This window comes from Ixodes scapularis, unplaced genomic scaffold, assembly GCF_016920785.2.
Source record: "Ixodes scapularis isolate PalLabHiFi unplaced genomic scaffold, ASM1692078v2 PGA_scaffold0__279_contigs__length_252992795, whole genome shotgun sequence".
Classification (NCBI taxonomy): Eukaryota; Metazoa; Arthropoda; class Arachnida; order Ixodida; family Ixodidae; genus Ixodes; species Ixodes scapularis.
In genome coordinates, this window is record NW_024609835.1 from 179,028,597 (window position 1) to 179,049,734 (window position 21,138).

Sequence of the window (21,138 nt, forward strand, 5' to 3'; positions counted from 1 at the left end):
GTAATGCAAGTGTTTGAAGCAGACGACAGGAAGACTCTCCCTTTGTCGAATAGTTGTTGGTGGGGTGCTGGGGCTCCCCTCCCTTCTCTCTCCGTGCTGCGCGGCCGTAGGGAAAGCCCGACTTCTCTCTTCTTGCGTCAAGAGGGGAGAGGGAAGGTTTTTCCGTAGCAATGACGACAGCCCACGGAGCTTGAAGTGTCACCTGTAAAGCTATTGCTTTAAAATGAAATTACTTACAATCGGGCAGCACTTGGATCAAGCAACTATCTTTCTACAGTGTACCACCAACCATTTTATATGTGACATTGTACTTGATGCACTTCGTCACTATCTACTGCCACTTGCTGCAGGTGGAAGAGCTCGGCCTTCACAGCCAGGTCCTGCCGGTAGCGTCCAGTTCCCCCGCGGGGAAACAGCAGCTGGTGCTGGCAAAGGGGAGGCTGGGTCCGCTGCCCATCAGTTTCGGCCGGCTGCTGTGGCCGGGTTCCCCCTTTACAACTCCGCTGCTGGTGCCCCTCCTCAAGGACCTTTTCTGGGCGGGCACCCCGGGGGAAAACCAAGACGAGAGCGTGCACGACTTCACCGTGCGCCGATTCAACCGCCAGGTGCGTCTGGGCAGAGCATGCTCTGCTTTGTTTTCTGGAAAGCTGTCTCACTTTCTGGACAAGGAGTATCTCTAGCGGGCACTCAGGCACTCGGTTTACAGCTGAAGGAGAGGAGGAGATAAGGTGCGTTGAGAGGGATTGATCATTGTTGCGAGAAACTTCCGCCCTTCCAGCTGCTCCTCAGTCCTGAGCAGACGTCTTGACCTTGTGTTCCTTCTTCGTTGAAACACGTCTAGTAGTTATTAGCTGAAAAAAATAGCATACCTTCGAGGTATTTCCTCCTTCCTTTTTTGCAGGCCAAGTCCTCAATCAAAAAGAAGTGGTGGATTTCTGTAAACAGTAGAAAAGATAAGACTGCAGTTGGTAGGACTTGCAGATGATGCCGGTGTTTGGTGTTTAACACCTGAACACCAGATTGTCAACGGAAATCCTAGCTGAAATTAAATCCATGCAAGAAAAGCAACGTCATACTGACTCTGTTTTAGCAACCCTCAAATCTAAAATCGACGACATCGACCGCGAAATTTCGAGCCTTAAAACAATCAAAGAAGACGTGGCTGCGGTATCAAAAATCACTGCAACAAACACATCCGCGATAGCGGAAATGACACGAAGGTTTACCACTCTTGAGGATCACTCGCGACGAAACAACTTGCTTTTCTTTAACCTACCTGATGCGCGTGGTGAGACCTGGAAGCAGTCTGAAGAAAAAATAGTTTCCTTTTGCGAGGAAAATCTTGGTGTCAAGATACTCCCCCCTTGGATCGAGCGAGCGCACAGAATTGGGTTTTTCAAAGATAACTCCACGACAGCCAGACCCATCATCGTAAAATTTAATTCTTTTAAAGATAAAGAACTCGTGCTATCACAAGCAAACAGACTAAAAGGTACAGATTTCCGTTTGAGCGAGGATTACTCGGAAGAGACCCGTAAAGCACGAAAAGAGCTCCTTTCTTTTGCAAAAGCACAAGCTCGTGACTTCAAGCTTCGCCACGATAAACTAATTATCGGAAATTTGCGATATATTTTTGACCGGGAAACCGCACGTGTTATGCAGCTTCCCTCATAGCTACAGGAAACCAGAAAGTCATCCTCCCAACAACAGAAAAGACCATTATCAACCCTAAACTTTTTTATTGCCAATGTTAGAAGCGTTTATGCCAAACAAGAAGCGCTGCATTCTGCTGTCCACTCCTGCTCTGCAGACGTTGTTATCATCAGTGAAACTTGGCTAACTCCGGATATTGCAGATAGCGAATTAATCCTAAGTGACTCGTATTTTATCATCCGGAAAGATAGGATTGAGCGGCGGGGAGGGGGAGTGTTGATTGCTGTTAGAAGTACTTTGCATGTTGAAAAGTGTGATATAATATCAAGTTTTGAAGGTGTTTGGGTAAGGATTAGGACGCCTACTGTTTGTATTTTAGTAATCGCATGTTATAAGCCACCTGACTTGTCAGACTTCTCGCCATTACTTTATGATTGCTTAGAGACCCTTGCTCGTTCTTATCCAAATGATCTCATAGTTCTCTCCGGTGACTTTAACTACCCCGAAATAAAATGGCCGGTTGTTCCAAATGTCATATCTTTTGATGCATGGTATAAACTTTCAAAGCAAAGTCGGGATTTTGTTGATGTGATAAACGCCTTCTTTCTCTTTCAAATGGTTGACAAGCCAACTCGTAACTCTGCTTTCTTGGATCTTTTTTTCATTTCGGAGCCAGATTTTATAGCTTCGGTAAACTTTATGGAACCGCTCAGTGATCACACTTCCCTAAATGTTGAACTTGCTCTTCCTACGCAAAAGCACAGTCCGCTGGTAAAAGCTATATATGATTACTCCAGGGCTAACGTCGATGACTTCTGTCGTAGCTTGCAATCTTTTTCAAGTATTTACATGGTTGGCTTTGACTCTAGGACAGTTCACGAAAACTGGAGATTATTCAAACAAAAGCTACTTGATCTATGTGATCAGTTTATTCCAAAAATAAATATACAGTCTTCTATTGAGAAACCCTGGTTTTCGAACCGCCTTAAACGACTACTGAATAAAAAGCGGAGACTATTTCAAACAGCTAAATTGTCTTTGTCCCCTTCTGCGTGGACAAAGTATGACGAATTCCAATTAGTATGCAAGACAGAGATACGTCGAGCGCAGAACAAGTTTTACAACGAAGACCTCCGCAACCTTATGACAGCTAACCCCAAAAAGTTCTGGAAAGCGGTTAACCCTAAGCAAGTGTCGAAGCCTCACCGATTCACTAATCCTGCGGGAGACGAGCTCGATGTGGGTGCAGTGTGCGAGGAATTCAGTCGTTTTTTTAGCGAGATGTTTTCTGAAGATATTTTCCCCTTACCAGAGCATTCGCCTAATTACGACATAGCCACACAAATGTGCCCAATCACTATGTCTGTGAGCGGAATTCAGAAACTAATAGAACATCTCCCAACAAATTCTGCCCCCGGTCCTGACAATATCACGACGAAGCTACTTAAGCTTAGCAAATGTGAATCTTCCGTAATCCTCTGTTCTATCTTTGAGCAATCCCTAACTAGTGGCCAAATACCTGCTGATTGGAAAAGGGCAAAAGTCACCCCGGTCTTTAAAAATGGTCAAAAGAATGAATTCACGAACTATCGACCCATCTCTCTGACGAGTGTTCCGAGTAAATTAATGGAACATGTTTTATTTTCAAATATCATGGATCACCTGTCAGCCAACAGCCTACTTTTTGTAAACCAGCACGGCTTCCGTCGGTCTCACTCTTGCGAATCCCAACTTTTTGAATTTGTAACTGATATACACAGTAACCTGCATTTTAAAACTGAGACGCATGCAATTTTTATTGACTTCCAAAAAGCATTCGATAAGGTGCCGCATCATCGACTAGTTCTAAAATTACGTGCTTTCCAAGTGGAGCCATTCGTGATAGACTGGATATCGAATTTTCTTTTTAATCGCTCGCAAAGTGTTTGTTATGATTACAAATCTTCATCCCATCAGAAAGTAAAATCGGGAGTGCCGCAGGGGACCGTGCTGGGTCCATTGCTCTTTCTTTTGTACGTGAATGATTTACCCGATAGTATTCTTTCAACCATCCGTTTGTACGCTGATGATTGTGTGGTGTATAGGAAAATATCTTGCATTAGTGATTGCATTCAACTTCAAAATGACCTGATTACCCTAGAAACATGGTGTAAAAAATGGCAAATGCAAATCAACATCCTAAAAACAAAATTCTTAAACTTCAACACTAAGCGAAGTGCCACAGTGTTTAGCTACTCTCTTTTTAATACACCCATTGAACATGTCCACACGTACAAATATCTCGGGGTTCATTTCACGTCAAACTTATCATGGGAAGCTCATATTAATCAGATCGTTGTAAAGGCAAACCAAAGCCTCGGTTTTTTGAGACGAACACTACATATGGCTAACCGGGAGACAAAACTCGTAGCTTACACTGCCCTTGTTCGCCCGCAGCTCGAGTATGCATCTACAACATGGAACCCCCACCAGGCTTACCTAATTCAGAAATTAGAGTCGATCCAAAGCAGGGCAACTCGGTTCATTCTTAAAAACTATACACACACTAGCATTACTACGCTAAAAAAAGAACTCGGCCTTCCACTGCTCGCGGAAAGAAGGAAACTGACCAGACTAGTTTCATTGCACGCTTTGTATTATCTGGCCCCTTTAAAGAGAGAATTGTACTGTCCTGCGGCTCATCACATTTCTCCTCGTACAGACCATTCTCAGAAAGTTCATCTGGTAACACCAAGGACCAACCTTTTTAAATTCTCTCCACTGCAATTATCACTTTCAGAATGGAACTCTCTGCCAGAACATATTGTTACAATTCAAGACTCATCTGGATTCAGAGCTGCACTTGCTACTTTTCTCGATATTTAGCAACCTTTAATCCTGTTTTTTCCTTTCTTTGTTTGTTTTTGTTTGCTGCCAAAGCCCCCCCTTATGTAAAGCCCTACGGGCGCTTTAAGGGAACAATAAATGAAATGAAATGAAATGAAATCCACCAGTAGAAGAGAAAAAATATGAAATAAACTCGCGTTAAAAAAAAAGAAGAAAAGAAGGGCTGAGAGAACGGAAAGGGTTGGCACATCTTTGGCTACGTTCTGAGGCAAGACTACCTGTGGCTGGTGAGGCCCTGCCCTGGACGACTACGGACCTCCGGCGCGTCTTTGGCTACGTTCCAAACGCTCCAAAGCAAGACTACCTGTGGCTGGGAAGACTGTGGACTTCCGAGGCATCTTTGGCTATGCTCTGAAGCAAGACTACCCGTGGCCGGTGACGTTTCTGCCCGGGAGGACTATAAACCCCCGGTGCATCTTTGGCTATGCTCCGAAGCAAGACTACCTATGGCTGGGAAGACTATGGACCTCCGAGGCATCTTTGGCTATGCTCTGAAGCGAGGCTACCCTTAGCCGGTGACGTTTCTGCCCGGGAAGACTATAAACCCCCGGTGCATCTTTGGCTATGCTCCGAAGCAAGACTACCCATGGCTGGGAAGACTATGGACCTTCGAGGCATCTTCGGCTATGCTCTGAAGCAAGGCTACCCGTGGCCGGTGAAACTTCCGCCCGAAAAGACTATGAACCTCTAACACACCTTTGGCTGCGCTCCGAAGCAAGACTACCCGTGGCCGGTGACGCTCTTGCCCGGGAAGACTATGGACCTCCGAGGCATCTTTAAATACACTCCAAAGCAAGACCACCCGTGGTTGGTGACACTCCCACCCGGGAAGACTAGGGACATCCGGCGCACCTTCGGCTACATTCCGAAGCAAGACTATCTGTGGCTGGTGATGCTCCCGTCTGGGAAGACTACGGATATCCGGTGCATCTTTAACTGTGCTCCGAAGCTAGACCACCTGTGGCCGGTGAAGCTCCCGCCAAGGAAGACTGAACCTCCGGTGAATATTTGGCTATGCTCCGAAGCAAGACTACCCATGGCTGGGAAGACTATGGACCTTTGAAACATCTTCGGCTCTGCTCTGAAGCAAGGCTACCTGTGGCTGGTGACGCTTCCGCCCGGGAAGACTATGAACCTCTGACGCATCTTTGGCTGTGCTCCGATGCAAAACTAGCCGTGACCGGTAGCGCTCCTGCTCGGGAAGACCACAAACCTCCGGCGCATCTTTGGCTACTCTCCGAAGCAAGACTACCCGTGGCCGGTGGCGCTCCCGCCTGGGAAGACCATGAACCTCGGGAGGCATCTTTGGCTACCCCATTTGAATATTCCCATTAAGTTCCAATTGGAATTTTTTTATTGGTACCAATTGGGTTTTTGTACAAGCAATTTTTTCACTGCCAATGGGAACCAACGGAAACCATTTGGAACCCATTCAGGATCCAACTAGAAAAATAATTCCAATTGGTGAGACTCAATGGCCAGTGTGCTTCCAGTTGGAACTCACTAAAACCAATTGGTTTCAGTTAAAACCAGTTGCAATTCGAACTGGATTTAATGGGAATTTTTGACTGGGACGCTTCGAATCAAGGCAACCCATGGCCGGTGACACTTCCACCCGGGGAAGACTTCAGACTTCCGGCACATCTTTGGCTACACTCCAAAGCAAAAACTGCACATAGCTGGTGACGCTCCTTTCTGGGAAGACTTCAGACCTCCAGTGCATCTTTGGCTATGCTCCAAAGCAAGACTTCCCTTTGCCGGTGACACTTCCACCCGGGAAGATGACAGACCTCCGGCGAATCTTTGGCTACACTCCAAAGGAAGACTACCCATGGCCTGTGATGCTCCCACCCGGGAAGACTATCGACCTCCTAGGCATCTTCGGCTATGCTTCGAAGCACGACTACCTGTGGCCGGTGACGTTCCCACCCAGGAAGGCTACGAACCTCCGAGGCATCTTTGGCTATGCTCTGAAGCAGGACTACCCTTGGCCGGTGACACTCCTGCTCGGGAAGACTACAAACCTCCGGCATATCTTCGGCTATGCTCCGAAGCAAGACTACCCGTGGCTGGTGGTGCTCCTGCTTAGGCAAACTAGAAATCTCCGGCGCATCTTCAGCTACGCTCCGAAGCAATACTACCCGTGGCCCGTGATGCTCCCTCCCAAGAAGTCTACGGACCTCCAGTGCATTTTTGGCTACGTTACTGTTCAGAGCTTGTGTGCTCTGGGCGCGACGCGCCAGCCGGGCAGACGAAGCAGACGAGGGTAAACGAAGCAGACCCACAACGTTTATTACCCTAGCATCAAGTGGCGTAAAGTACCCCGCGTCTCGCGGCGCACGCGCTTATCTAGATCACGATGCGCTCCTGGCGCCATCTCTTGGTCTCCCCTACATCTCCCCCCGGAGCTCGTTACTGCACTCTAGTTACACAGTTCGAAAGAAAGCGATGTTTACAAGTCCAACCGTCTTGGTGGCTTGATGGCACGTCCATAGCGTGATCTTGTAAAACCTTGCGGGGAAGATGCACGATCCAGAGAGGGTGAAGAGCAGCCCGCAGTGGGCAACTCCCCAGGCTGACCTTCTTCGGGTGGTTGTCCTGGAGGCTCTTCGGCAGCAGGAAGCTCGACAGACTCCCTCGCAGTAACGGTCGGCGAGAAGGGCACCAGGTGCCGGCGGTTTCGCTGTAGGATTCCCTTGGGAGTCTCTACGACGTACGACCATGGTCGTTGGGCAGGGCTCAGGACGCGTGCTTGACAGCTGGCATCCGTGACCCAGACGCTGTCACCTGGCTTGAGAGGATTAAGAGAGCGAGCGTTGTGCCGGCGATTGAAGTCTCTCGCCTGCCTGACCTTATTCCTGGAGTCTTGAGCCCGGAACCTCTCGTGGCTTGGCTGAACTGGTGCGAGTCGCTGCGGCAGAGCAGGAAGACGCGTCTGTAACCGCCGACCCATCAACAACATGGCAGGAGAGACTCCCGCGACGCCCGGAGTGTCCCGGTAGGTGAGAAGCGCTAGGTATGGGTCTTCGGACTTGTACAAAAGATCCTTCACCGTGCGCACCATGCGCTCTACTGCGCCATTACTCTGCGGGTACCGAGGGCTACTGGTCTCATGCTGGAAACCGTATGACAGAGCAAAGTTTGCGAATTCCTGTGAAGCAAACTGCGGACCATTGTCTGTCCGTACAACGTCCGGTATCCCATGTCGGGAAAAGCAGCTCTTGATAGCCGCGATAACCGCTGAGGCTGACGTAGAGCTCAAGGAGACGACTTCCGGAAACCGAGAGTAATAGTCCACCATGAGAACATAATCACGGCCTTTCAGCTGAAACAAGTCAATGGCTAGGCGTTGCCACGGCCGATCTGGTGTAGGCGTTGACATCAAGGGCTCCGAGTGTACAACCCTTGTTTCCGCACACTTGTCACAGCTGGTGACCAAATGTTCGATGTGGCTGTTGCAGTTAGGCCACCAGACGCTTTCTCTGGCTCTCTCCTTACAGCGGCGAAGTCCTTGATGGCCGTCGTGCAGAAGGGCCAGGACGTTGCTACGCAGAGCAGCAGGAATAACGAGGCGGCAGTCCAGCAGAAGAAGGTCCTCCGAGACTGTCAACCTTCCTCTCTCTTTCCAATACGGCACCAAGTTGGGAGGCAGCTTCCTCTTGTCTGGCCATCCCTCTTGGCAGTAGCGGACGACGAGAGAACATTCTCCATCTTCAGCTTGTCGACGACGAACCTCTTCCAGCCTGTTAGCGGGGGGAGGTGGAAGACCTTTAAATATCTCGCTAGCGAAAATTTCGACGGAGAATACTGTAGAAGAAGACCGGACATCGCAAGGGGCACGTGACAGCGTGTCCGCCGTGGCAAGAAGTCTCCCTGGTACGTGCCGAACGTCGAATTGGTAGCGCATCAGCTTTATGCGCATTCGCTGAATTCGCGGTGGCAGCAACTCCAGCTCCTTTTTCCCCAGCAGGGCGACGAGAGGCAGGTGATCTGATTCCACGGTAAAACTAAGCCCACGCAGATACTGGTCGAACCGAAGAACAGCCCAGGTCACGGCGAGAGCTTCCTTTTCTGTCTGACTGTAGCGTGCTTCTGTCGGAGTCAAGGACCTTGAAGCGAAGGCCACAGCACGACGAGCTCCGGACGGCTGATCTTGCAGCAGTACCGCTCCCAGGCCAAATGAGCTTGCATCTGCGGAAAGTATCGTAGGATAGCGTGGATGGTACTTTGCCATGCAGGTTTCCGAGCTCAGCATAGACTTCAACCGCTTGAACGCGTCATCTTGGCTTGCGCCCCAGGACCATGCGCTTGACTTGTTGAGAAGTGAACGGATGGGGGCAGTTACGTCCGAAAGGTGCGGCAGGAAGCGTCCAATGTGGTTCATCATCCCTAGTAGACGGCGAACGCCTGCAACGTCCGTTGGTGGAGGTAGCTCCCGAATGGCTCGAAGCTTGTCGGGATCCGGCGAGATACCATCTCCATCGACGACGACTCCGAGGAACTTGACCGAGGGAACCCGGAATTCACACTTCTGGTCGTTGAGCTTGACCCCGGCTTGCTCAAGTCGTCGGAGTACCTCAGCAAGGCGTTGATCGTGCTGTTCAAGGTCTCTACCGTAAACAAGGACATCGTCGATCATATTCACGACGCCAGGCAACCCCTCCAGGACCCGTGACATTTGACGTTGAAAATATTCGGGTGCAGACGCCAGACCAAATGGCAGACGACGGTAGCAGTAGCGACCAAACGGCGTGATGAACGTCGTTAATTCTTCGCTTGCGTCGCTGAGCTTGATTTGGTGGAAACTGGAGGTCGCGTCGAGTTTTGAAAACACTTTTGCGTCGCCTAGCTGCCCCAGGATCTGGTCAACCGTCGGCAGGACGTATCGCTCCCGCTCGATGACTTGGTTTAACTTGGTCAGGTCGACGCACAGCCTGTACCCACCCGACGACTTGGGGACGACGACAAGTCCGGAGCACCATGCTGTCGGCTTGTCAACCCTTCTGATGACACCTTGAGCTTCCATGGCATCAAGTTCTCTCTTGACGACGTCGAACAGCGGCAGAGGTATTCGTCTTGGAACGCTCAACGAGTACGGCTGAGCCCCTGACTTCAGACGAATGGTGTACTTTTCTTGGAGTTCGCCCAGTCCTTTAAAGATATGGGCGTCAGAAGATGGAACACAGCTGACACGAGCGTCGGAAGGCGGGACACGTCCATCCGTTTTTCCGGACTCGGCGGAGGTGGTGTTCACAAACTTGACCACGCCGAGAGCTTCTATCGCAGGTAACCCTAGAAGCGGTGTAGTTTGAGCCCGCATGACGTACAGCTGTTGGACGGTGCGCTTGTCCTTCCACGCCAGAGTAGCTTGGAAAGTGCCCAAAACAGGCAGTGGCTGGTTCCCCGGGCCGATAAGCTCTCCTTCCACTGCGTCGAGCTTGCGAGGAACGCCTGGAAGCGACGGCGGAACGACGGTGACGTCTGCTCCCGAGTCCACCTTGAACCCTGTCACGTGGCCGTTGACGCTCACTTCGACGTATCTTGCCCGTTGCGTACGAACAGAGCAGAGTTCGACGGAGCCCAACTTCTCCTTGCGCTTCTTCGCGCGACAAACTTCTGCAAAATGACCTTGCTTTTTACAGAAATTGCAAGTTGCCTTCCGTGCTGGACAATCCTTGCGGTCATGCGCAGAACGCCCACAATTGCCACAAACTGCGTTGTCCAAACGCTGCTGCCGGTTACGTGCGCGCGACGACGGAGCGGATGACGCAGTCTTTTTCTTCGTCGCGTCGACGTTCAAGGCCGCTGCAGCTTGCGCCGAACGAGAAGCGCGCTCCCTCTCAGCATCTTCGTGCTGGCGGGCTTGTAAAAGTGCTTCGTCAGCGGTGAGCCGTGTGGAACGGCACAGCTGGTCCGATAGCTTCTCGTCCAATAAGCCGACTACGAACTTGTCACGCACTAGGCGGTCTTCTATCTCGGGGCTGTTATAGTTGCAGCGTCTGATTAGGGTTCGAAGCTCTGTGAAAAACGCGTCGACTGTTTCCCCAGGCTGCTGAGTCCTGCGGTGAAATCTTCGGCTTTCGTAAATTTCGTTCGCCGGATGAACGAAGTGTTGAGTCAGCCTCTCCTTGACGGCGGCAAACGGTTGCGTCTCCGGTGTTGGCACGCCAAGCGAAGCTAGTACGGTACGAGCTTGCGGACCCATGCAATAAAGCAACGTTCTTACTTGCGTTTCGTCGCTTGCAGAACGTAGACCGGTGGCGAAGGCGTAGTCCTCGTAGGTTTGAATCCACGTTGTCCATTCGCCTGGGCTCGTGAAGACGAACGGCGACGGCGGTTGAAGCCCCGTGGCCCCGAGGTGGACGCTCTTTTCTTCGTCCGGCATGGCGGTAGCGCTGACTACGAGCAGGTGTATCCCACTTCTGACACCATGTTCAGAGCTTGTGTGCTCTGGGCGCGACGCGCCAGCCGGGCAGACGAAGCAGACGAGGGTAAACAAAGCAGACCCACAACGTTTATTACCCTAGCATCAAGTGGCGTAAAGTACCCCGCGTCTCGCGGCGCACGCGCTTATCTAGATCACGATGCGCTCCTGGCGCCATCTCTTGGTCTCCCCTACAGTTACGATGCAAGGCTACCCGTGGCCTGTGACGCTGACTACATTCGGGAAGACTACGGACCTTTGAGGCATCTTCAGTCAAGCACCCAGAAGGAGTGACATCTCGCTAAAGCTCGGGGACCTAGCCAAGGCGAGTGGCAGCTGGACATAGACTGGTTTTGGGGGGACTTGACTGACAGGTCTGATTAGCTCTTCTAGCCTTTAATTTTGTGGCCATAAGCTGTTATATTCCTTTAAACTTTCTCTTCTCTTGTGAATACATGTATATGCCTCTTCTCACAATATCGTCTTGCCTCCACTGAATTCGCGCGTCGTTCAGGACGAATGTGACACATATCCTGACACCGCTGCTCCCCCTGCATGAGGAGCAGATGACAATCTTGCTCTCACTTTGTTGGGGAAATAACAGTGGATAGATACAAATAGAGTAACCGCAGATGCCTCACTTTTTGAGCAGAGTATTGTAACAGTCTCAAATTTTACCTCCAAGTGTGGCCCCTTCCAAAAATTCAGTGCTATCTGGTGGCTCAAATAGCAGTTTATCTTTTGCTGTACGAATGGCAGTAACTGACCTGCAGTCTGTAGTATTTTGCCGGGCACCATCACTTTTGGTAGTCTGCAATAGTCTAGAATGTGTGTTTTTACCTTACAATTCTTTCTGGATCTTTCAGTTTCGATGGTGACAAATATACCACCAGTAAGGATGAGGTACCTTATCACATTGAAGCCCTGATAAAACTTAGACATCAAGGGGCTGTAAAGCCGATTATATGCCGTCAACAGACTGACTGGACCTTAATTAGAAGCAAACACCTATGCAGTGCTTGTATTCATTTCCTGCGTCGCATTGTACTGACGTCTCGAATGTGAAGCCTCACATCATCTGCCTCAGAACATCATCAACTTCTTTCATCATCAGTAACCAAAAGGCTGCCATTAGTATGACACATATGCCAGTCCTCAGATGGTGATCAAAGTGGCCAGACCGAATTTCGGAAAGGTTCTATTTGCGGGAAGCGACCTTTGCTCTGGTAGGAGACGCAACTGACGCGACAATATGCTTTGTACATGTGCTGTGTGTCTCCTTTCTTGGCCCTGGTAGCTCGGAAGGCATCTGCTCGCTGTGTTGAGGGTCTAAAACATCACTGGCACTACAACCATTCAATTAATTACACAGTATCCTGCTTGTACACACAATGTTAAAAGGTTCAAGAAGCTTCTTGTCCTCCAGACGTCTGTGTAAGATCTACATTTTGCGTACGCAGAGCGAAATATAGACTCGGCATTCTGCAAGGCCGCTTGCCTGCAAGTGCTTTGGGCTCATCTGGTGCATGTGACCCCTTCTCTACCAATGAGGAGTTTGCGGCGAAAGGAAAAGAAAGGGAATGCTCTGGCTCCATCACTTAGTTACTCCATACTAGAAGGCTTTGCATCGACCCACTATCCTTACAATCGGAGCTGGGCACCCTGATGTCACCGCATGCTCCGCGCATGGGAACAGCCATACGATGCGGACGGCTAACGTTTTTCGCTTCTTCTGTACGCAGTTGATGTTCAGCACATGCTTCCTACCAACAGTGGATTCAAGTTCTACAGTTCTACTCGCAAAACCTGTCACAGCGGCGGGTAAACTGTCAGTCATCAACAAGAACACGCCACTTCGTCTCCCACCGGACACGCCCACCATCCTGCCAAAAACGTTCGAGAGGCCAGCCTCATCATCAGCGACATCAGCGGCGCCACACGATAAGAGGGACCGGCCGATCGCCTATGCTTTCACTGGGCATGGGAACAGCCATACGATGCGGACGGCTAACGTTTTTCGCTTCTTCTGTACGCAGTTGATGTTCAGCACATGCTTCCTACCAACAGTGGATTCAAGTTCTACAGTTCTACTCGCAAAACCTGTCACAGCGGCGGGTAAACTGCCAGTCATCAACAAGAACACGCCACTTCGTCTCCCACCGGACACGCCCACCATCCTGCCAAAAACGTTCGAGAGGCCAGCCTCATCATCAGCGACATCAGCGGCGCCACACGATAAGAGGGACCGGCCGATCGCCTATGCTTTCACTGGGCATGGGAACAGCCATACGATGCGGACGGCTAACGTTTTTCGCTTCTTCTGTACGCAGGTTAGTAATATCGATTATGCGGTGACGTTGAGGTAAACCCCGGTCCTGAAACGCGTAACAAACAGCTTGACGACATGTGCAAACTGCTTCAAGATGGTCAGTCTAAACTACTAATGGTTGTAAATGAAATCAAAACAAATCAACAGCAGTTGGAAGACAAAATCACTGACATCTCTAACCGGCTCCAGAATGTGGAAACTAAGACTAATGTTCTTGATAGACTGGATTGTGAAGTACGCACTACACATCAGGTTCTAGAAGAAGTTAAAAAAGAAAATGCATTCTTGCGTGCTAGACTTGACGACCTCGAAGATCGGTCTCGGCGAGACAATCTAATCTTTCATGGTATAGATGACCCGCCCTCAGAGACCTGGGCCCAATCTGAGCAAAAAGTACACTCGCTGCTTTCTAACGTCCCTGAGCTGAGCATTTCTGAAGGGGGAATCACTCGTGCGCACCGGCTTGGTACGTTTTCTCGAAACAAGTGTCGACCAGTAATGGTAAAACTTGTGTCAACCAAAACTAAAGAGAGCATCCTTTCAGCAAAAGCTAAACTTAAAACATGGAACGTCTCAGTCAATGAAGACTTCGCACCAGCCACACGTTATGCGCGCAAGAAGTTGTTTGACTTCGCAAAATCTCAGAGTCCCAATAGTATATTTAAGATAAGGTACAACAGGCTTCACCTAAACAAGAAGTGTTACGCCTACTGCAGTACGAGTGACGAAGTTTATGAAATTTCTAGTGCTACCAGTGCTACTGATAGAGGTGCCGAGTCACTCCAACCGCAACACGTGCAATCAGCAACGTCATAACAATCGTGCACTCTTCCAGTCAAAGATTCGACGGTGGAAAATGTTTCTGTTTTCTTTACAAATATCCGAAGCGTAATAAAGAAACGCGATGAATTGTGCTCCGCTCTTGATTCTGCTTCTGCCGACATCATTGTGTTGACCGAGACATGGCTCTCTAGCAAAATACGTAACGATGAACTTTTTTTTTGTGATAAGCAGTACAAAGTTTATCGGCATGATAGGGATTCGCGGACGGGCGGAGGCGTGCTGGTTGCAGTTGCTGATTACATTGAGTCATCCCATATTAACTTAGCATCTAGCTTAGAAATTGTGTGTGTACGTTTCCAACTAAGTCACAGAAACATTGTTGTCTGTGCATGTTACCGCCCACCTACCTTTGCTAAGAATTTTGTGGAGTTATTACATGACACACTTAGCGGGATTGTTTCAAGGTTTCCTAACTCGCAGCTATTTATTTTTGGCGATTTTAACTACCCAAATATTAACTGGTCACAAGATATTCCTATTTGCGTGCCTTATTCTTCTGAAAGCAACGATTTTCTAAATCTCTGTGCAGATTTTAATCTTTCGCAATTAGTAACCGAGCCCACGAGAATTACGTCCTCAGCATCCAACGTTCTTGATCTTATTTTAACTACGTCTAAGGACCTCGTAGAGCCGATCTCTTATCTTCCAGGTCTTAGCGACCATTTAGCCTTGCATTTTTTCCTGAAAAGTCCTAAGAACAATCCTGCTGATTGTGTCAAACACATCCATGATTACGCCAGAGCCGACTTTGAATCCATAAACCGCGAGCTATGTACATTCATGGGCTCTTATATGCAGAATTTTTCAGAACGATCGGTTGAAGGCAATTGGTGTCTGTTCATAGATAAAATTACTTCATTGATCACCAACTACATTCCCTGTCGTGTTGTCAAATCAAACTCGAAATCACCTTGGTATAATACGACTTTAAAAAGGCTGTCTAATAAGAAAAAGCGCTTGTTTCGAGCAGCTGAATCATCAATGTCTCCCGATCGCTGGGCCGCGTACCATTCGGCAGCTGAAGTATACAAATTGGCCGTCGATGAAACTAAATATAACTTCTTCAGCATAAAATTACCCTCAATGCTCACTAACAATCCAAAACAGTTTTGGAACTTAGTCAACCCTGCCGACAAACATTTAATACAACTTAAAAATTCAGGCGGAGAGGTGATTTCTGGTGAAGATTGCGCTATGACTTTCAACGAAAGTTTCATCAGTGTCTTTAGTGATTTCTTAGGTGCCAACCATCCCGTACTACCATCTTCTGATTTTTTGCCCATGTTACCAATTGTGTTTGATCCACCCGGTATTGTTAAAATTATTGAAAACCTCAAGCTGTCGTCGGCATCAGGTGTCGACGAGATAAACGCGAAATTTCTAAAAAATACCAAAATGTACTCCTCAATCATCTTGTCATCTTTGTTTCAACAATCACTTGATCATGGCGTCTTACCCGAGGACTGGAAGGTAGGGAAGGTTGTTCCAATTCACAAAGCTGGTGACCGTTTCTCCCCTTTCAATTACAGGCCAATATCTCTTACTAGCGTACCCTGCAAAATCATGGAGCACATAATTTCTTCACAGCTCTCGCGTTTCCTGGAGTGCAACTCCTTCTTTAGCCCTTTTCAACATGGATTCCGCAAATCTTTCTCGTGCGATACTCAGCTTTTAGTTTTCACCCACAACCTCCACTCGGCTCTGGACCGTGGATCTCAGACTGACTGCATCTTTCTGGACTTTGCAAAGGCTTTCGATAAGGTAACACATAAACTACTACTATACAAGCTTAGCCTACTCAGTATTGATCCATATATCTTATCTTGGTTAGAGTGTTTCCTCACTAACAGATCGCAATTTGTAACTGTCAATAACAAAAACTCGTCATCGTCCCTTGTTAAGTCCGGTGTACCACAGGGTTCTGTCCTAGGCCCCCTCTTATTCTTAGTATATATAAATGACCTACCTACTAGCATTTCCTCCTCCATAAGCGTATTTGCGGATGATTGCGTTGTTTACCGTGAAATTACTAATGACTCTGACGTACACATAATTCAATCTGATTTAAATGCAATTTCTTCCTGGTGTGATGCTTGGCACATGAAACTAAACACTATGAAGTGTAAGACAATGAGGATTTCTCGCAAAGCAGCACTCTGTCCTAACTACTTCCTATCAAATAACATCCTTGAAAACGTATCAACTTACAAATATCTAGGTGTTCATATCTCTTCTGACCTATCATGGAAAACTCACACCGAATATATCGTTAATAACAGTAACCGCATGCTTGGATATTTAAGACTTAACTTTTCTCTAGCTCCATCATCATTAAAATTACTACTTTATAAAACACTGGTGCGACCAAAACTTGAATATGCATGCTCGGTCTGGGATCCCGGTACAGAAAGCCTCATATCAGCGCTTGAAGCCATCCAAAACCGGTCAGCACGTTTTATATTATCAAACTACCATCGTACATCAAGCGTCACATCCATGAAAGCTAGTCTCTCACTGCCCCCTCTTTCCACTCGTCGCACTATCTCCCGTCTCTGTTTATTCCATAAAATTTACTATGCCAATTCACTCTTGAAAGAACAACTAATCAGTGCTCCCATCTACGTATCCTCTCGCCTCGATCTCTGCTGCAAAGTTGGTATACCCACTTCCATTTCAAATTCTTTTTTCAAATCTTTCATCCCAAAAACATCTCGTGATTGGAACGGCCTTCCCTCACCCATTGCGTCCATTGGCGTTTTTGTCCTCTTTAAAGAAGCTTTAACAAGTTACTATTCATGATCTGTGCCGGACTAACCATTTTCAGCGTTTTTTGTACTTCCGTTGCCCACCCCCTCTGTAATGCTTCGGCCCTGAGGGTATAATAAATAAATAAATAAATAAAGAAGCGCCGAGCTTTCATCTCCTCTCCCTCATTTGTGCTTCTCATAGGGATGGGGCTGGTGCCGTCACCATGGGTCTTAACTCTGTTGAGGTGACAAAAAGCTAGTGAAGATGACAACTTCTCTAAGTAGTTTGCAACATACTTTTTGTCTTGAGTACACTATGCAACGCTGTTAGTACAGTAAAACCTCGTTATAACAAAGTTGAAGGAGCGGTCGTAATTATTTCGTTATAACCATTAGTTTGTTAAAGCCAATGTCCATTTCTTCCCACTATTAGCAAGCAAGGGGAATTATGATTGCTTTGTTATATCCATTAGTTTGTTATATCCCATTTTGTTATAACAAGATTTTACTGTAGTGCAAACACAACTTCGCCTCTTTTTAGCATTTGATTTCAAAAGGGCATTGGCGGGCATTAAATTTTTCCATTTAGGTTAACTTCCCAAATGAGTCGCACAAATAGTTCTTATAATAGCCCTTTGGTACTAAAAGAGAAAAGAAAAAAGGAGCTGCAGTTTTGTGGTGCTTTGCTGCAGACTATGCCTAAATGCGAGAGCATTTTGACATTTTTTTTTTATGAAGGTTAGTATATTCTGCAGATTAAACTGAGACAAGCCTCGTAGCGGAATGAGCATACCTTGCCACTCTTTATCTAGCCGAAGGCTGTTCTCTCCTTTCTGTTCGAACATCCTGAGCCTTACTGGCCCCTGTTTCTGTCAAGCGATGTCCACTTTAGTTGACTCCTTTCTCCTGCGAGTTGTTGTGGGCAACCGGAACACTTTCAGCAACTGTATGACTTCTATTACTGACCCCTTCTGAAAGTGTGCCTTCTTTTGTAAGCTGTAAAATTTCTGCACAAGGACGGACACAAGGGCACACCCCTTGCGTTCGATTGCGCCTCGGCCGCACGAGCCCTCGTGCAGTGAGAGCAAAGCTCGAAGCTACCCGCTCACATTACTTGCATGTTCAGCGGTACCAGTTGGCGGAAGAAACGTTATCGCATGTAATAACCACCGCTTTACAAGTCTGCACCTTGGTGTAGTGGCCGAACATTGAGCTCGTAATCTTGGGATCATGGGTTTGATTCCCCGGGGGGAAGTTCGAAGTGTCATTCTTCCTCTTCAATTTATCCACCTATCGCTCTCCCTCTCGCACATGCGCATTTGTTTCGTGTTACAAATCCCAAGTTTCCTGGAAAGGGTAAAAACGGCATAAAAAATATTGCATGAAAAAAAAACTGTGCTCGTGTTAACAGTTCAATGTATATCAAGATCGCAAGCACACCATGTGCCCAAAGATCGGGAGCACATCATGGATAAGACATCCATGCATTGCTTGGGGGAGGAGTATATTCTGGTGGTCGGTTGACAATGAGCACCCATGAGCCAATCGCAAGCCACGGTCTTGCGATTGGCTCTTGTCTGACACGCCACAATCGGCGGCGTGTCAGACAAGAAGAAACGGGCGCGTGCGCATTGCGGCAGTGTATCGAGTACAGCTCTGCTGGTCTTCCTTCTTCACGAGAGTGGAAAGGCTGAATGTTTTATAGCAAAGCAAGGTTTTTAAACAAGCAAACTAAGGTTTCAGTGTAGCAAATTTTAGAATGACAAGACTATTAACAGGCATTCAAAAGGAGGGCTGAGTTGTATCACAATTGTGCTGATTCCTAAAAATTCTGCTTCACAAAATGAGCTTGGGAATAATTGTTTTACCTTGCACTAGTAATGGTGGGGAAAGTAAGGTTTTTTTTTTTTTTGTTGTTTTCCTCAATGCTGTTTAGTAAAACTAGCTTTGCTTGTATAGTACCTCTGCCATCTTGTGGAAGTTTTGCAATAGAATCTTTTAAGTAAATCCCAAGTTTATCCCAAGCATCAGAAAGATCTTGCAGATTCTGTGCTTGGATGTTGGGGTTGGCACCGGCGACCCTGCCCGTTTTTCTGCCCACCTATCGTCAAGCGTGGAAATTTTATGCTGGGAAAGTCTGTCGTAATCATATTATTATTTTCCAACTCTAATACCCTGACCACATGAGCTTGTGTCACATTCGGGGTTGTATTTCGTCTTCATGCAAATCTGGCATTTCTGGAACGCGTCAAGTAAGTGCATGAACATAAATAACGGCGTCGCTCTAACGTTGCCGATGAATTCGTGACAATAAGTACCGTTGTGCCAATCTTGTGCCAATCGATGCAGATCGCAGACTATATCATGGATCCTATGGTTCGGGGCATCTGCGGCGGCTCCTCCCACGAAGTGAGCCTGCGTGCCCTGCTTCCCAACGTCTTCAAGGCGGCCAGGGAACACGGCTCGGTCGTGCGGGGCCAGCTGCGACAGGTGCAAGCCGCCACGGCAGCCCGGCTTGCGCAAGCTGCTTCAACCCCTGCCGGAAAAACGACACGCACGACGATGGCGGAGAATGCGACAAGCACCTCGGCAAATGCAACAGACTCGCACGTGCACGCCGCAGGCATCACGGCAGGGGTGGCGAGTGCAGCGGACGCAACGAACGCTGGCGCGACGAGCGCACCGGCGAGCCTTCACTCTTTGTCTTCTGGGTGGGCCATGTGGAACTTGAGGAATGGCCTACAGCAGCTCTGCGACACCCTCTCTCTCAGGCTGGAAGAGGATCCCCGCACGCACATCTACGTGAACGAGCATCACGTCGCGCTGCAAAGGGATCCCAACGGCCACCTCATGGTGAGGCGCGCAGGCAGATGGTGCCACATTTTGCAGTGTGTACAATGCCCGTGATTCTCGTGAGCTGCGCCCTTCGAGATAGTGGGAACTTTCCCGGGAATTTCCTTCGCTGGGCTCTCTGGGCTGTAGACGCCGACTCAGACACGAGCCTTACTGCCGGAAGAAATAGTGGCTGTTTCTTCTAAGCTGAACCTCTTAACCGTGGGCTTTGGTGACATTTATGTAATTTACGGGGCACTCACTTATCCTGGGAAAGATACTTTATTTGTAGCGAAGTATTTAAAGTACCGTAATATCCCGAGTCATCGCCCACCCCCCTACCGCCTGAAATTCGTTAAAAAAATGGGGTGGGCCATGTCTCGGTGGGTGAGCACAAACACTTGAAAAAAAGCGGAAAAAAACGCCTATTTTTCTCTGCGTATCTAGCGCTGATGCACAAGAGATACATCAAACTCAAAACTCGATTTAGTTTCATTGTTTTATAGAAAAAATACTCACGAAAGAATATTTTACTATAGCGAAGTCCGTTGCTTGCATACACGCTAGAAACACCGCCGATCTGCATATAGCGCGAACGTTTGTTCCGTGAAAGAATGTCACCATTATGTTCTCCTAGTTAGTAAAAAAAAAAGAAAGAAAAGTGTACAAGAAAATAGAAAAACCGACCAGGCGCAACGAGCGAGCGAGCGAGAGGACCAAAGAAGCGACCAAGAGCAATGCTGGGAAAGCGGGAAAGCCGGCGGTCGCGTTGGCAAATACTTTGGCGTCGGGCCAAGTCGGGCGCAAGCTCTTGCGCAACTTGTTTGGTGCGTACATACGTGCGTCCGTGCACGGCGGGCTATCAATGCACGGTTGGGACGCTCTGCAAACGTCTGTGTAGGACGTTCCAGCAAAGCTTTATTTACGCTTTGGCTTTGCCTAAAATATTGCACAACCGCGGTCGCCACGGGCGGGAAGAAGGAGCGGGTTCGCGGTGACCTTACTTCGGCGGAGACAGACTTTGACCTAACACTCCGCGGGTTACGTTAACAAACTCTTATTTTGTTATCACCATCGTTTTCTTTTCGCACGGATACACGACCACTTTGGGGTCGCTCACGGAGGAAATGCGTAAACAAAAAGAAGTGTCTTTCCCTCCTTCGTTTTACTTTGTCACGGACGTCCTCCAACTGTAAGGTCCGCGACCGCGTCCTTCGGGTAGGATGAGTGTTCGCGGATCGGATCGCAGAGTCCGCGCTGGGGTATTTGAAGGGGTGGGCGATGACTCGGTGTTTTTTCGGAAATCGATATTGGCCCAAAAAATGGGGTGGGCGATGGCTCGGGGATGGGCGATGACTCGGGATATTACGGTAGTGTGCAGTTATGCAATTTTGGAATTTATTACTATAAAATCCCGAGCGGGT

General features: G+C 48.3%; 1 protein-coding gene across 1 annotated transcript in view; it reads left to right on the top strand.

Moving 5' to 3' along the window:
- Window positions 1–19,789, top strand: part of LOC121837760 (protoporphyrinogen oxidase-like) — a 31,114-nt gene extending 11,325 nt beyond the window's left edge. Inside the window, exons 4-5 of the mRNA XM_042293563.1 lie at window positions 351–605; window positions 19,232–19,789. Coding sequence (XP_042149497.1) covers window positions 351–605; window positions 19,232–19,789 — 813 coding nt within the window. The remainder of the gene's footprint in view (window positions 1–350; window positions 606–19,231) is intronic.
- The last annotated feature ends 1,349 nt before the right edge of the window (window positions 19,790–21,138 follow it).